This window comes from Chlorocebus sabaeus, chromosome 13 (assembly GCF_047675955.1).
Source record: "Chlorocebus sabaeus isolate Y175 chromosome 13, mChlSab1.0.hap1, whole genome shotgun sequence".
NCBI classification, from domain to species: domain Eukaryota; kingdom Metazoa; phylum Chordata; class Mammalia; order Primates; family Cercopithecidae; genus Chlorocebus; species Chlorocebus sabaeus.
This window is the reverse complement of record NC_132916.1, coordinates 9,726,404-9,742,791: the sequence shown is the minus strand read 5'-3', so window position 1 is coordinate 9,742,791 and position 16,388 is coordinate 9,726,404. Positions and strand designations below refer to the sequence as shown.

At 37.9% G+C, this 16,388-nt stretch overlaps 1 protein-coding gene across 6 annotated transcripts in view; it reads left to right on the top strand.

Annotated features, from left to right (window-relative positions):
- Window positions 1-16,388, top strand: part of MAP3K4 (mitogen-activated protein kinase kinase kinase 4) — a 126,129-nt gene that overhangs the window by 63,241 nt on the left and 46,500 nt on the right. For 5 of the 6 annotated variants that reach the window (XR_012094994.1, XM_038001184.2, XM_008007749.3 and 2 more), the window contains exon 4: window positions 15,967-16,209. Coding sequence is in view for 5 of the 6 variants with exons in the window: in XM_038001184.2 (XP_037857112.2) it covers window positions 15,967-16,209 (243 nt within the window). In the remaining variant the exon portion in view is untranslated. Of the gene's footprint in view, window positions 1-12,172; window positions 12,623-15,966; window positions 16,210-16,388 lie in introns of those variants that run through there. The other variant, XM_038001185.2, reaches the window with a different exon arrangement.

Below are 16,388 nucleotides of genomic sequence, written 5' to 3'. Positions count from 1 at the left end.
CTGCCCTCCCCCGTATCCATTTGTGGGCCCAGATACAATCCAAGATTTTTTTATATTTTTGCATTTATCTTCTACTTCTCTTATTCCACTGCTGTTTAGAACATCCCAGGATCTTATTGTTTGTACTTATTTTTCCCACTTTGCCATCATGCCAATTCTTCTAGTCTGAGTGTTGTTGATCTTGGGTGTTAGGGATGAATGTATTAGCCATTTCATAATGTAGCATGGTCTCCCTCTGACAGGGATTGTCTCGCCTCCAACTCTTGCTCCTCCTTCATTAGATGTGCTTGTGTGGTGACCCTTCCCAACCCTGCTTAAAAGTTAACAAGAGTCATCTCAGCAGTCCAGTAGTTTCCAGGTGTCCTTCCCAACAGCTACTGTAGCTAAGGATGGGTTTTGTAATACTATTTACAGTTCAATTTAGCTTAGAAATTAAAACCATGTAAACATATATAAAAGATTTATCCTTAATATCAAAACTACTCCATACAATTCTATTTTTTGGAACAAACTTTTCATCTTGGAATAATATCAGATTGATAGAAAATTTGCAAAGATAGTGTAGAATTCTTATATGCTCTTCATCCAGCACCCCTTAATACTACTTCTCACTTACCCTATACATTTGTTAAAACTAATATATTAACTTTGATACAAAGTGCTGTTAATAAACTTATTTGGATTTCCCACTTTTTCTACTAATTCCCTTTTCTGTTCTAGGAACCAGTTGAGGACACCACATTGCATTTAGTTGTCACGTCCACGAATCTGAATTTGTCTGATGTGTTCTCATGATTAGACTGGGGTGATGGGCTTGGGGATGGATGCCACAGAGTTGAAATGCCCCAGTCGCATTGCATTGTCACTGGTAATGTTAACCTTGATCACTTGGTTAAGGTGGTGTCTGCCAGGTTTCTCCAGGAGTTACCATGTGTTCCTTTCCATACTCTACTTCTTTGGAAGTATGTCACTACGCTCAACCCACTCTCAAGGGGAGGGAAATTAATCTCTACCTCCTGGAGCGGGGAGTATCTAATGTATACTTCGAATTTCTCCAGGTGGAAGTTTTGCTTCTTCTCATTTATTTGGTCATTTATATCAGTATGGACTCATAAATGTTTTCTGTTGTTTTTGCTTTGAGTTATAATCCAATCCCATTGTTACTGATTTTGTTGCTCAAGCTGTTCTTCTTTTAGCCCATTGGAGCTCTTTCAGTTGCCTTCTGTGTCCTTTGATACGCTTCCCTCCTTTGTTGTATTATTTTCCTTTTGATTTGCTTTTTGAATCATTTCTTACTTTCCGGCACCACAAGATGCTCTGGGCTTGTCTTGTATTTTTCCCTCTTTCTGTCCTCTGGTTCCTTTTACTGGATAATGGTATTTAGAAATGAAGATGTGGGCACTGGGTGTGTTCATTGCTGTCAGGGTGTCATTGCTTTTGGGCCTTCTCAGGGATAGAATTAGAAAATACAGATATGTCTTCTAACCCGTGTATACATAGATCTGTAATTTCATATCTATCAATCTGAAATAACCATGAGTTCATACTGATGTCTCTGGCTCTGATCCAGCACAGAGTTCATTCTGACTTTCCTCCCTTGCTTATCTGTAACTTACTTCTCTTACAGTGATAAGCCTGGCTCCCATGACTGTAATTAATTACATGTTTGTTCAACCCTACCATACATGTAAAGTAGTTTCAGAATTGCTAACTGGTACCCCTGTGAGGAATAAATTTATCAACTGGGGTTTTTCAGTCAAGTTTCTTTTGTCTTTAGCCTTAGTCAAAACACTATTCTCCAAAGTAACTTAGGTCAGCACCTTTTTCCTTCACTTTCCTCAGTGAGGTGGTATCATACTTTTGTAATTTAATTAGATTCATTTATTTCATCTGCATTGCATCCTGGGATTCTGCAAAATCTTGATTGACTTTTTAAAATATGCGTACTCTAAAGTTTACTCTGTAATGTATAGTTCTGTGGGTTTTGTGCAATGTAAAATGTTAAATACAAAATACTGTAATGTGGTTATTTTGTGCTCCTTTTTTGATTTCCTTATGAACTTTATTTTCAGAAGAGAAAGATGAATATGTTTTAATGTAACGTACAAAATGTATAATTGACTTTGTTGCCTCAAATATTAGGAATATTTTTGTTTTGGTTATTGTCTTAATTGCTTTCTTTAGAATTAGAAATGATCTTGTAGTTATTATAAATTTAATGGCCAATGAAATACTCTGTCTTTGGATTCTAACAATAGTTGTGCTAATTTTTTCCTGTACACACAGGAAACACTGAAGAGGTTGCCGTTTATATTCAAAGCAGACAAACCATCTAGAAACTAGAAAATCTATAACAACAGCTACCATTTATTGACTCTTACAGTGTGCCAGAGTCAACAACCCTGTGAAGTGGTGGTGTATTTACATTTTACAAATGAAGAAACCAGTTTAGGTATAGTAGATAACTGTCACAAAAATCACAGAGCTATAGATTGTTAGAGGGATTCAAGTTCAGAATTCTGGGGTACCAGACTTCATGCTAAATGGTTTCCAAACCTGACTGTGCCTCAGCATTACCTAGAGGGCTTTTTGAAAATACGTGTGCCTAGCCATTCTGAGAGTAGGACAAATGAGAATCTGCCAGTGGGGTATGTGAGCACTGGCATTGTTAACAAACCTCCTGCGTGCCTCACGTGGAGCCAGACCAGCCGCAGTGTAGTTCTGGTGCTCACTGGAAACACTGATTAGGCTCCAGTGCTCCTCCGCCCCATGCCGTTAAGATCATGCTGCTTAATACAGTTGTTAGAGTTAACTTTTTACTTGTTTCAGTCATTCTCTATCTGATTTCATGAGATTACAAGAACTTTTTAATTGAATGACACCACCAACAAGCACATACTTGCTAATTTGCCGTTAGGTTTTCTGTTTTCTTTCTTTTCTTTTCTTTTCTTTTCTTTTCTTTTCTTTTTTCTTTTCTTTCTTTCGTTTCCTTCCTTTCCTTCCTTTCCTTTCCTTCCCTCCCTCCCTCCCTCCCTCCCTCCCTCCCTCTCTCTCTCTCTCTCTCTCTCTCTCTCTCTCTCTTTCTTTCTTTCTTTCTTTCTTTCTTTTTCTTTCTGTCTTTCTTTCTTTGTGTCTTTCTTTCTGTCTGTCTTTCTTTCTTTCTTCCTTTCTTTCCTTTCTTTCCTTCTTTTATTCATTCGATGGAGTCTCACTGTCACCCAGGCTGGAATGCAGTGGCCCGATCTCAGCTCGCTGCAAGCTCTGACTTCCTGGCTTACGCCATTCTCCTGCCTCAGCCTCCTGAGTAGCGGGGGCGACAGGTGCTTGCCACCACGCCCAGCTACTTTTTTTTTTTTTTTTTTTTTAAGTGGAGACAGGGTTTCACCGTGCTAGCCAGGATGGTCTCGATCTCCTGGCCTTGTGATCCGCCCACCTCGGCCTCCCAAAGTGCTGGAATTACAAGCATGAGCCACCACGCCCGGCTGGTTTTCTGTTTTCTTAAACATACCAACATACAAAGGAAAGTAGGAAGTTGTGTACATTATTTTGGGCTATAATGAGCAAACTGACTCAAACTGATACAATATCACAGGTAAGCCAGAAGTTATCAGCTTTCAGCTGAGAACTGGATCCCATGATAACAACAGCACAATAGTAATATTATGAAGACTAGTAGCTAGCATTAACTGAACACTGGCTGTATGCTGGGGCAAGGAAGAGGGCAAGTAACTTATCAGGTCACACACCTAGGAAGTGGCAGAGCCCGGATGTGAACCCAGAGATCTGGCTATAAAGCCATGTATGCTCTTGACAGTGTGCAGTCCCCCAAAGTTACATTTTGTCCCACACAGTGTTTTAAATATTTTTTGACTTAGTGTCTAACATTTTTACGTGGGAAAATCCAGATTTTTTGTTTTCCTTGAAATACTGGGAAGTCTGTCAACACTGGGTCCACATTCCCACATGACTAGCAGCATAAGGGCTCCAGTTACCACAGTATCCATGGTTCATCTTGTGGCCACCCAAGTGCACCTGTTTAAATCACTTACTGGGCCTGTGTAGGAATTTCAGTTTGTGATAGGATCGCAGTATAGAATCACAGAAACTGACTTTTGAAGGGTAATGTAAAGGCTGTTTGTATCTAACACTTCATTTTTAAAAACAATATGCTTTTGTTTTATTTATTGGAGTATATTTTTAAAGTTCCTGTCCTCTGTCACTGCTCAGAGTAATTATCATCTGGTTTATATTTTCTAGAGTTTTTTGTGGTTCTATAAATTATCTCTTTGTTATGTAATACATGTAATTATTTAAAATAAATGTGATAATACTGTACGTATCGTACTACAACTTGAGGGGTTTCTCCCATGTTGTCTACTTTGGAGAGAGAGAGAGAGAGATATATATATAGTTGTTAAATTCCATTTAACTGCTACATGGTGTTCCATTATATGAATGTACCATAATTATTTCACTCTTGATGGAAATTTAATTTTTTTGCTTGTGCAAACAATGTAGCCACATTCTTGTACACACCCCTTTATGAACTTACTCTGTTGTTTTTGTAAGAATGGTTAATTGAAATGGAGTTGTTAGGTCATGGGGTATGCACATTCACGTCTTTGATATATGTTGCCAAATTGCTCTCCAAAAAGACTGTACTAATGTGTACTTTACCCAACAGTATAGAAGAAATTTGATTTTTCCTCATTTTGTAACCATGATCAGCAAAAAATGTAATTTCATTGATTGATTGACTGATTTTTTTTTTTTTTTAAGTCAGAGCCTCACACTGTTGCCCAGGCTGGAGTGCAGGGGCACAGTCTTGGCTTATGGCAGCCTCCACCTCCCAGGTTCTGGCAATTCTCATGCCTCAGCCTCCTGAGTAGCTGGGATTAGGCGTGTACTACCACACCTGGCTAATTTTTTGTATTTTTAGTAGAGATGGGTTTCATTATGTTGGCCAGACTGGCCTTGAACTCCTGGCCTCAAGTGATCTGCCCACCTTAGCCTCCCAAAGTACTGGGATTACACGTGTGAGCTACTGGCACCCAGCCTAAATCTTTCTCTTCATTTCTGGTGACACTGAGCCTGTTTTTCATGTTTATTGGCCATTTGCATTTCTTTTCGCTTTTTTATTTATTTTGCTCATTTTCTGTTAGGCTGCCTTTCTATTATTGATCTGTTGGAACTATTTATGAATTTTATTCATTTTTCTATGATGGTTGTAAATATTTATTTCAATTTGCCTTTTAACTTGCTTAGGATACTTAACACTGTATAGAAATTTCACATTTTTATGTAGTCATGTCTGTTATTATTTTATGACTACTTTATTTTATTTGTACTCAGAGATTATTTTAAAATTTTATAATTGTCATGGTTTTCTTTTTACACTTTGAATCAGTTTGCAAATAATGTCCATGTGTTGTCATTGTTCATTATATTTCTAAAGTGTTTTAGTCTATAGATTCTCCCCTGCCCTTTTTTTTTTTGCCGTATAGCAGAGTTGTTTATCCTGTAGGGTCTGAATTTTTTATGATTGTGTCCCAGTTGGCCCACATGTTTCTATTTTCTGTGTCTTCTCTGTGAATTGGCTGTAAAATAGAGTGGCTTGATCAAATTCAGGATTTTTTTTATTGTTGATTGTATTAACACTACTTTCCCAGGACACACATATCTGACTATTTGTGCCATTAGTAGTAGTTGATGAACATTGCCTAGATTCCTTAATTCATTAAGGGCTCAAAAGTGAGGATATTCTAATTCTCTCATTTCTTATTCATTTATTAGCTTCCTTATTATTCATTTCACTTGTTAGATATTGCTATAAGGATAAACTTTTCCTTGCCTATTTTATGGTTACTTAGTGGAATAGTTGACACAAATGGCAAGATAAATGTGCTTGATTCTTTCCCTTTTATTTACTATTTTTAAAAATAATAATGTGGTTTATTGGTGACTAAATATTGTTGTTAGTATGATTTTGAACTCATGAGTTTAAACACATTTGGTATGTCTCAATCCGTGGATGTCATTACTGTAATCTATTGAAGTAATTATTAATTATTATAATTAATGTTCATGTCCCATCTTTGGATAATGGAGACATATTCATTTGGCTTGACTCCTTTTTTCACAGCCCTTTGATAGCTTCCATGCTATTTCGTGTAACTGGCTATTCTAGTCTGACACTGTGTATCTGTTGCAGGCTGAGTCAGATATATTTTGTTTTTCTTTTTCTCTCTTTCTTTCTTCCTTTTTTTTTTTTTTTTTTGAGACGGAGTCTCACTCTTTTGCCCAGGCTAGAGTGCAGTGGCATGATCTTGGCTCACTGCAACCTCTGTCTCCCAGGCTTAAGTGGTTCTCGTGCCTCAGCCACCTGAGAGCTGGGATTACAGGCATGTGCCACCACACCCAGATAATTTTTTGTATTTTTAGTAGAGACGGGGTTACATCATGTTGGCCAGGCCGGTCTCAAACTCTGACCTCAAGTTATCTGCCCACCTTGGCCTCCCAGAGTGCTGAGAGTACAGACACCAGCCACTGCGCCTGGCTGCTGAGAATCAGATATATTTTTAAGGAACCCTAGTCCCTTTTATTGAGAAATGGTGTATTCTAAGACCACAGTCTGGACACCAGCATTGTTCATTGCAACTGAAATTGTGGCTTGTCATTGTTTTACTCTTTAATGGACAGATGAAAACTCATACACAAAATGCATCACAAGTCCTTTCTGATACTTCTGATTCAAATTCAGGATTTCAGATTTTTACTTAATCTCTTCTGACTTAATCCATATATCACTACCTTTCTTTTTTATTGAGAGGCCTAATATTCTGTGATACCAGCATGATAAAATATCAGACACCGACTATATTCCGGAATACACAATCATCTCAGTGTGATTATTGGAAACCAGTTCCAGTTTTGTTTTTGACCATCCTTAGGTTATAACCCTCTGTGGATGTAATATCAGATAACTGCATTTTAAAGACTTTTGGAACATTTCTTCTCGTGGCCCTGCCTCTGACTAGATACACAATTACATTCTCTTCTTTTTTCTACTGTATTTCCAAAATAATAGCTTTATTGAGATATAATTTACGTAGCATAAAATTCACTGTTTTAAAGTGTTCAGTGGTTCTCTATATTTGGAGTTGTGCAACCATCGCCACTGCAGCCATCCTCACTGTCTAACTTTGGAACATTTTCATTGCCCCTAAACGAAGTCCTGTAGCCTTTAGCTGTCACCTCCACAATTCCTGTGCTCACTAGCCCCATCCCTAGGCAACCACTGATCTACTTTCTGTCTCTTAATATTTGGGGTCGTATAAATGGGGTCATACGGTATGTGGTCTTTTGAGACTGGCTTCTTTCATTTGCATAATGTTTTCAAGGCTCCTCCTTGCTGTGGTATGTATCATTTCTTTTTATGACTGAATAATATTCCATTGTATGACTACCACATTTTGTTGATCTATTCATAGATTTGCTAAAATTTTATTTTTAGGTATTCGTTTTTAATTTGTTTTTATAACAATTATGTAAAATACTTGATTTTACAAGAAAATCAGTGTATTCTCGAAGTTTAGCTTCTCTGACAGGGATAATATTTTAAAACATTTTATGTTTTATCCTTCTGTTTCTTAGTGTAAGCTTTTTGGAAGTATGTAGTTTTGTTTATTTATTTACTTTTAATGTTTAAGATGAGTTTATTTCCCCCAAGATGTCTTTGTAGTAATATCTTTACATAATGCTCTTAATATCCCCCCTTCAATTTTTTAATCTCTTAGTTCCCAACTTTGAGCTATTGGAATTATCCTTTTATTTCTCAAGTTTTCATTTGAAGTAATTTTCTTTTACTGCCAGTGAAATGCTAAGGTATTTCATGTGCCCTTTCCATTTCCCCAGATGTTAGTGGTGTGGTATATCTATATTGTCAGGTCATACAACCATGTATGACAGTGCTTTCTCCCTCATAGCTGTCATTTAGTCCCAGTTCTTCAGGGTTGTGTGTATGTGTGTAGATAAAATATTTATAATAGACATGTAGATAAAAGTTTTGGATTTTGTTTGAGGCTCATTTTTAATTAACGTGTCCCAGTCTCTTGCGTCATTCTGGTTGAGTGACACCTGTTCTTTAGTAGATTTCTGAGTAAGGACTCAGGAGGACAGCCTTTCCTGAGTTCCTCCATGTTTCTAACAGTTTGCAACATTTATACTTGTCAGTTTGTTTGGCTGTCCATAAAGTCTTTGGTTTATATTTTCTTTCCCTGGATCAATTTGTTATTCATTGTCTTTTGACAGGAAGCATTGTTGTTGAAAGGTCTGATGACAATGTGATTTTTTTGTTTCCACTTACAAAACCTTTGTTTTGTTTGTTTGCTGAATACCTAAAGATTGTTTTTTTTTTTTTGTCTTCAAACTCTGCTAGTTTTACATGGTGTTGGTTTTTCCAATTTGATATTTTCAGATACATGGTATATACTTTTAATCCATAGTTTTGTTTTTTTGTCAGTCTGTTTTTAAATTTCTCGTGAGTGTGAGTTTCTTAACTTACAGTTTCACATTTTTTTTTTTTTTTTTTGCTTCGCTGACCCAGTTCTCTTTGGGAACGGCTCTTTATATATTTTGGATCTACTTTGCCTGCCTTCTCTGTCACTTCATTTCAGACCTTTTCTTTTTCTTAGTTTCTTTTTGAGTTACAAAGTTTTCTTTTGTTGACCTCATTTCAGTGAAGATATTATCTGTTTTGTTTATTTGCTCTTATGTGCCTTCTAGTTTGTTTTTGATTTGGGAAATTGACTTGATTTTTTATTTAAAAATTAAATTCTGAGTTCTATCACTGGGTTTTTTTTTTCTAATTCTAATTTATGTCATTCTTTTATATTTTTTGTGATTTTCTTAATTTCTTTTAGCTTATTTCAGAAATCGGGCTACAGTTCTCATCTGCTTAGTGGACATATCTTTCTGGCAAGCACTCATTGTCTGGAGGATTATACTCCTTTTTCTCTCTCTGCTTATAATAACCTTGTGCTAGATTCTACAACAGTTTTTTTCTGTTGCTTATTTTTAAACGTGATACTTGTTACCATGAACTTAAAGGAGAGAGGGAGTTAGGAAAGTGTTTGGGATCGGGGCTCTGAGTACCTTCTTCTTGAGTTTCAAACCATCTTCTCTGTTACTGTTTGAGGTCTGTTACTGTTTGAGGTCTGTGGACTGTTCTTCCCATGTTCTCGATCTCCTCTTCCCTTTCCTCCTATTATCCTTTACTGGGGAGTTGGATTTCAGTTGAGCAGTTTTCTTCTTGGTGTGGAGCCCAGAATTCCTGGAAGGGAATTTTGGATGCTAGTTTTAAGATATTATGGGGCCTAAACCACTCCAGCCCTTTCAGTCCTTACTGCCAACCCCTTGCCTTCACTCATGAATAGTGTCAAAATAAGTCCTAATTTCACAGAAGTTCTCTGTAGACTCTGTGAGCTTTTCATAGAGTACTCGTCATGACTTGGGAATCTGCCCCTTTACGCCCATCAGACACCCTGTTAATTTCCTCTGCTTCCCTCCACTCATGCTGATACCACATGGCGCTTGGAATTGTTCATGGTTTTCCTGCCACCTCTTCTCTTTGGGGAGTCGTGAAGACCGCTTTTCATCTAGTTTTGTTGAAGGTTTTTCTCACAGAGTTTTGGTTTTGCTGTCCTCATTGCTCCATTTTTATGAGAGGACGTTGAAGGGGAATTGTAACCCTGTTACCACCACTTTTCCCCGTAATTCTTTTTTTCAGTTTGACCTGTACTAAATTGCCAATATTTGGTCATTTTCAGTGATCGAAACTGGGAATTTTTATACAGTTTAACCTAATGCAAAACTCTATCTTTAGATTTTACTACATTGGGAATTTCTTTTTCCAAATGTATTGTTCAACATGTATTTTTGTGTTTAATACATACTTTGATTTCCCATAATAACCAGTAAGAATTTCTAAAATACATAATTTTAGAAATGAATGCTACTTGTGATACTGTGAGGTATAGTATGAGGTAAGCATGTCATTATTTTTCTGTTAATTGCTTATAACATATATTAGATAACCCATTATTTTCCAACTTCTTTAAACTGCTGCCTACCTTTTTTTTTTTTAACATTATACATAATTGGGTATGTTTCTGTGTTCTGATCTGTTTATCACTGTGAAGGATTTTTCTGTTTTAAATAGAGTAGGCTGATTAGTAAGGTTTGGTATCTTGTAGGACAGTTTTGCCCATTCTTTCTTTTCAGAAATTTCTGTGCTGTTTTTATTTTTGCGCATTACTTTCTTCCACATGGACTTTATTGTGGATTTCTCAGATCCACACAGCATGACATCAGAATTATTATTGTAATTACATTTCTTAGTCTTAATATTGAATCTCTAAGATGGAGAGCACCCTTTCAATGATTATAAGAGACACAAGATGGAAATAAAGATTTTATTGCTTGCAGGTTCTGGAGGGTACACGGCACACCTAGAGGCTGCTCACGCAGAGATCAGGACATGCAAGCAGGGCGAGAGGGAGGGACCCATGGGCCAACGCCTTCATGGAGTCTAAGGTATTGTCCAAACAGGTTTCCCTCCGGGAGGTTTAATTGGTGGGTTTAAAGCAAGCAGGCACAAGTTCCAGGAGGTCATGCTGTTACTGAGGTAGTCACAGTGCTGTGTCTGCACTGTCCATGAGAGGTAGGAGGTCAGATCCAGTGAAGCAGGCTGTGTGTAGCTGTCCATAGGGAGGTGGTCACCAGGAGGAAGTTGTATAAGGCAGGTATCTGGATCAGCCGCGTTGAGAAACTGGGAGGCAGTGTAGAACTGCACCCTGTGTCAAGGGTGACAGAGCCCTGCTTCTGCTATGAGAAGGTACCACTTAGATTCAAAGTGCATGCCAAGGCAACATAAAATTATAAGAATTTACTGTGCATTTTTATACATGTCCTTATATTATTGAATCTTCCCATTGTGGCTGGGCTTGATCTGGGGTTTTCCACCGTGTGTGATCCTGTACTCTTCACTGGAATAAGATGATGACAGATACGTGTTCCTGTACTGCACTGTACCTTTCTGTGCTCGTGGGTTTTATTGTAATAATTTGGAATACAAGATCCAGGTCTTTTCTTTATAGTGTACTTAAAATTGTGTTTTTAATATTTCATTCTAGAACTCAGATTATAGCCAATATCCAAATTATCATCATATAGTTATATCTGCCTATAGAGATTGAAAATCCCTTATCCGATATGCTTGGGACCAGAAGTGTTTTGGACTTCAGAGTTTTTTGGTTTTTAGAGTATTTGCAAGAATGGATACCAGTTGAGCATCCCAAACATGTCAGTGCTGAAAAAGTTTTGGATTTTGGATCATTTCGGATTTGGGGTTTTCAGATTAGGGATGCACAACCTATATAAGTTTTGTTAAATTTACGGCTTTTCACTTCGTTTGCTGTTTTTCTTTCCCTATCTTGTGATTTTTTTATTCCAGTCTAGTTGTCATTTAACTAGACTCTACCATAGCCATACTTCAAATAGTTTTTCAGAAGAGGTAAATGAATTGTACTTTGAGTTTGTCCCTATTCAGAGGCTGCTGGTGCTTCACGTCTTAGTGATATTTTGACTATACCAAATGCTTTTTTCCCGTTTTCCGATTGTTCTTATGTTTGAGCCCTTAGATCTGACTTCCATGTCTCTTGTTTTTTACTCAAAGTTTCCATTTCATCTTTTTTTTTTTTTGCTGAGTTATAGTAGTAATTTCTGCAGTTAATTCTAGGTTATTAAATCAGTTTTAGCAGTGTTCATTCTATTTTCACTGTCTTTCTTGAGTTTATTTCAGAAGTCTTAATTTATTATTTTCTAGAGGACTTTAATGAGATCTCGTATTAGAGTATTTTTATTGTTCTCTCCTATTTTCTACATTAAATCGGTATTAATTGAACCCAGCTGTTCTGATTCTTCCCTTTGGTCTCCTCTTAAGGAAATTGCTGTTTCCTCTGAAGTGCTGAATTTTTGAACCATCTACTCCTCTCTGTCTGGACATGTATTGACATACCAGGCACCTCCAGCAGGAAGGGGTTTCCTCCGTCACTGGAGGTCTGGCCGTTGGCTCTCCCAGGCAATGTGGTCTTGCACTTTTTGAAAACTAGGGATCCTACCTTTGGCTCAGCGAACCTGTAAAGAAAGTCAGCAGGCTGGGACTGCTTGGAATCCCAAAAGAATTATTTAGAATTTTATCTTAGAAAGTTTGCTGAGTTGTATAAAACATTGTTTTCTGATGTCATTATACCGAAGGCGGTGGAGGGAAGCATTTATATTGTCTAAAGCCTTTACTTAGGCATACCTTAAGCTGTGAACCCTGAATATCTGAGACAGGTCTGTTACTTTAGAAAGTTTATTTTGCCAGGGTTGAGGACGAGAGCATGCCTGTGACACAGCCTCAGGACATCCGGACGACATGTGCCCAAGGTGGTTGGGGCACAACTTGGTGTTATACATTTTAGGGAGACATGAGACATCAATCAGTATATGTAAGATGTACATTGATTCCATCCAGAAAGGCAGGACAACTCGAAGCAGGGATGGTTCTTGCAGGTCACAGGTAGGTGAGAGACAAAACGTTGCATTCTTTTGAATTTCTGATTAGCCTTTCCAAAAGAGACAATCAGATATGCATGGATCTCAGTGAGCAGAGGAAATAGGATGGGTGGCAGGTTTGCCCTAAGCAGTTCCCAGCTTGACTTTTGCCTTTAGCTTAATGATTTGAGGGCTCCAAAATTTATTTTCCTTTCACAACCCTGACCACATTTATCACAAGTTATTATTTTAGTGGCTATTTTAGAAATTCTTGCCTGTTAGGGAAACCCAAGTGTGTACTAATTTAAGTGCAGAAGTATGTATTAGATGTAGAAGGATAAATTAATCTTGTTTTCTTTAGTGCTAATGCAGATTACTACGTGGAAACACTCAGTATGTTCTACCAACTTTGTATTTTAGTGCTTATATACTAATGTTACTTCATGTCAGGTTATGGTAGATTAAAAGTCTGTGTTTTAAGAAACAGAAGAATTTTTGTTTTCAGGCATTTAATTTTTATGGGAATTTTATACTAAGAAGAAGGCATATCCTCATTTCTGTCATTAAATGTATCTCAGTTATGCCAAGTGTATATGTTATTTTTTTTGAAAATCAAAGCATCCACTTTTAAAACTGTAGAGCTTGTCAGCCTATCACTATAGTAATTACTGTTGGCATTAAGCAGTACAACAGGGAATTTGAGGACTAAGAACTTGTTAACAAGGTTGATGATATCATATGTTCCATTCTTTAGTGTTAGATTGTTAATAGCTGGGGAAGAAGAGACACTGGCACTTTTATAGGAGCGTTTACCTATTAATTTATTCATCAAACGTTTGTTCAGCATCTATTCCGAGGCAGGTACCTAGCTAAGTTTTAGAGACCCGTAGTTAACTGGAGATAAACAATCTTTTTCATGGAAATGATGATCTAATGGGTAAATAGATAAAATAATGCATTACAGTAAAGCATGACAAATACAATGAAGGAAGCATTTGCAAGGCACAAATACTGTGAGAAACAGGAGAGATTAAATGAGTTATTTGAGGCAGTCACGGAAAACTTCATAGAGGAGAGTGGCATCTGGGCTTCTTCCTAATGAGAGGAAGAGTTCACCAGGGACAGGACACTGTCAGCAGATCAGAACTTCTGATAATGAAAGGGATTAATTTGTGCAAAAGCACAGAGGCATGTTTGTTATGGGTTAAGGAGAAAAAGGTGGTGGCAGGAGATAAGGATCAAGATCTATGCAGGGACCAGGCCATTAGGCTAAATAAAAGTGTCTCACACTTAGGGCTGTCAGTGAAGCATTGCATTTTACATTAGAAGGGCTAAGACAAGCCTTCGAACAAAATCACTTTGTGAGTTATTGAGAGGTCCGTAGATTGACGTGTTGTAATCAGAAAAACAGTTGAAGATCCACTGTGAGTTAAGGCAGTTAGAGTGTAGAGGAGAAGATGGATTTAAGGACTATTCAGTAGAATTGATAAAGCATGTTAAACATCTGCATGTATGGTTCAAGGAAAGAAAAGCGTGGAAGGCCATGAATGGGTATTAATTCGTGAAAGCCAAGCTATGTGTTGGAAATGCGAAAAACATGGAAACAGGGAACGATCCTGAAGAAGATAATAGCCATAAAAATTAGTCCACTCTGCAGCTGAGGCTCTTTGTGATTCGTTGAGTCCTGATGTGGGAGTTTGTGCAAACCTGACTTAAGATATGGCTGCTTCTATTTGCTGTAAAGCAACTAATGGTCCAGTAGGAGAGACCAACATGTTAACGGTGGTGATTTTACGAACGTTATATGTAGTATGTTTTTAAAGCATTTTTCCCATATGTACAGCATGCTGTTTAATCTTGATAAGAAGTAGATGATAGCTGTGTTTTTAAAATGAAGAAACCAACCCTGAGAGACTCCTCAGTGCTTCCAGAATCACATCGCTAATTGACTCGGAACCAGCTTTTCTGATTTTTGGACCTTGGTTGTTTTCTCATTAAACCACACAGTCTCTATCATGAAAGTCAAGGTAAACTCAGGGTTTAGAGTGTTTTAGTTGGCACGCTGTTGGGGGCGAGAAGAAAGTCACTGGAAAGGTATCATGAGGCGAACCTTGAAAACTAAGGATTTTGAAGTGGAAAATAAAGAGGTGAGCATTTCCAGGTGGGGAGGAAGCATGGGCAGCGAGACTGGTGACGGCACACGTGTGTGAGGGTTGGTTGAACGTATCAGGTGGAGGCAGGAAAGAAGGCAGCGCTGGAGGGTGAGACTGCATAAAGGAGGATCTTCCGTAGCGGCTCAAATTGTTTGGGCCGTATTTGGTAGACGGGCAGGTTGGGGGCAGCACTTGGAAGTGTCAGATGAGGATATCATTCATGAACGCAGCAACAGTTACTGCCTGCTGTAATCAGTGCCGGGCGCGGGGACGGTCCTTGGTAGTATAGTGTTAAGGAAGTGAAAGTCCTTGCCCTCAGGAAGTTCTGTCACCAAGTTATGGTGGAATGTGAAATACTCTCATGGCAGGGAGTAGGGGTTCTGGTGAAGAATGATGGGGAGGGAATAAACAGTTTCCATGGAGCAGGGAGAAGGTGGGTGAGGACCAAAGGGAGGAGAAGCAGGGGCCTTGGGGAGCCAGGGAGGAGTGGCCAGGTGGAGAGAGAGCACTCCCAACACTCCAGATCCCCTACTTTATGGGGAAAGGTGTAAGGAATTTGAGAGGAACAGCTAAAAGAACCGGGCGAGTGGTGGTGGAGTAGGGAACAATGCAACACTAGGGTTCCCAGGAAACATCAACAGATAACTGAGTCGTGCCAACCAGGCTGATCTTAACAATTTTTTTATTTTTCTATCAGCGTCGTTCAGGACAGCTCAGGAGAACAAATGAACAGAAGAACTAGTGGAACTGATTAGTTTTTGTGTTTTCATAAATGCCCACTTGGGATGAGCTGTTACTTGATTTTGTAATGTTTTTTCTAATTTTAGTAATTCTGTGGTTTTTTTTAATCCAGTCTAGAGATAGTTTTGGATAGCACTGTATATAACCTTAAAAATAAAGTGTTCTGATCATTTCAAGTGTGATGCAAAAATGTTAAAGATGAACCTGATTCTTTTTCTAATATACTTTTTTGATAAAAGTATTGCAATTTGGTTTTAGTTCTCATTATAGTTTCCAGCATTCTCAGAACTTTTAGGATCTATGTTGAAAATGTTGAATTATTGAATTCATTACATTATTAAATATTCTTTTCCCTATAAAATTAGAATGTTGTAGATTCATTAGCACGTTGTAGAGTATAATAGTTTATAGCCACAACCATAGGACATTGTCTTGTATGCTCTTTTAATCTGTGCCTGTTGAATTTTTGTTATAGTTTTCTGAATTTCCAGATCCCATGTGGGGTTCAGATTATGTGCAGTTGTCAAGGACACCGCCTTCATCTGAGCAGAAATGCAGCGCTGTGTCGTGGGAGGAGCTGAAGGCCATGGATTTACCTTCATTTGAACCTGCCTTCCTAGTTCTCTGCCGAGTCCTTCTGAATGTCATCCATGAGTGTCTGAAGTTACGACTGGAGCAAAGACCTGCTGGAGAACCGTCTCTCTTGAGTATTAAGCAGGTTTGCTTCAAAGACTCTTTAAAATATTTAGCAATTATTATCCTACAGGCTTACCATTTTTATTTTAAGAGTTCCTTTGTTTTCTTAATTGTCACAAATAGTGAGAAATGAGTGTTTGTCCATGGTTTTCAGCCGTATTTTTTAGGCTAATTAAAAATGTTCTTTATATGCTGTCCTCA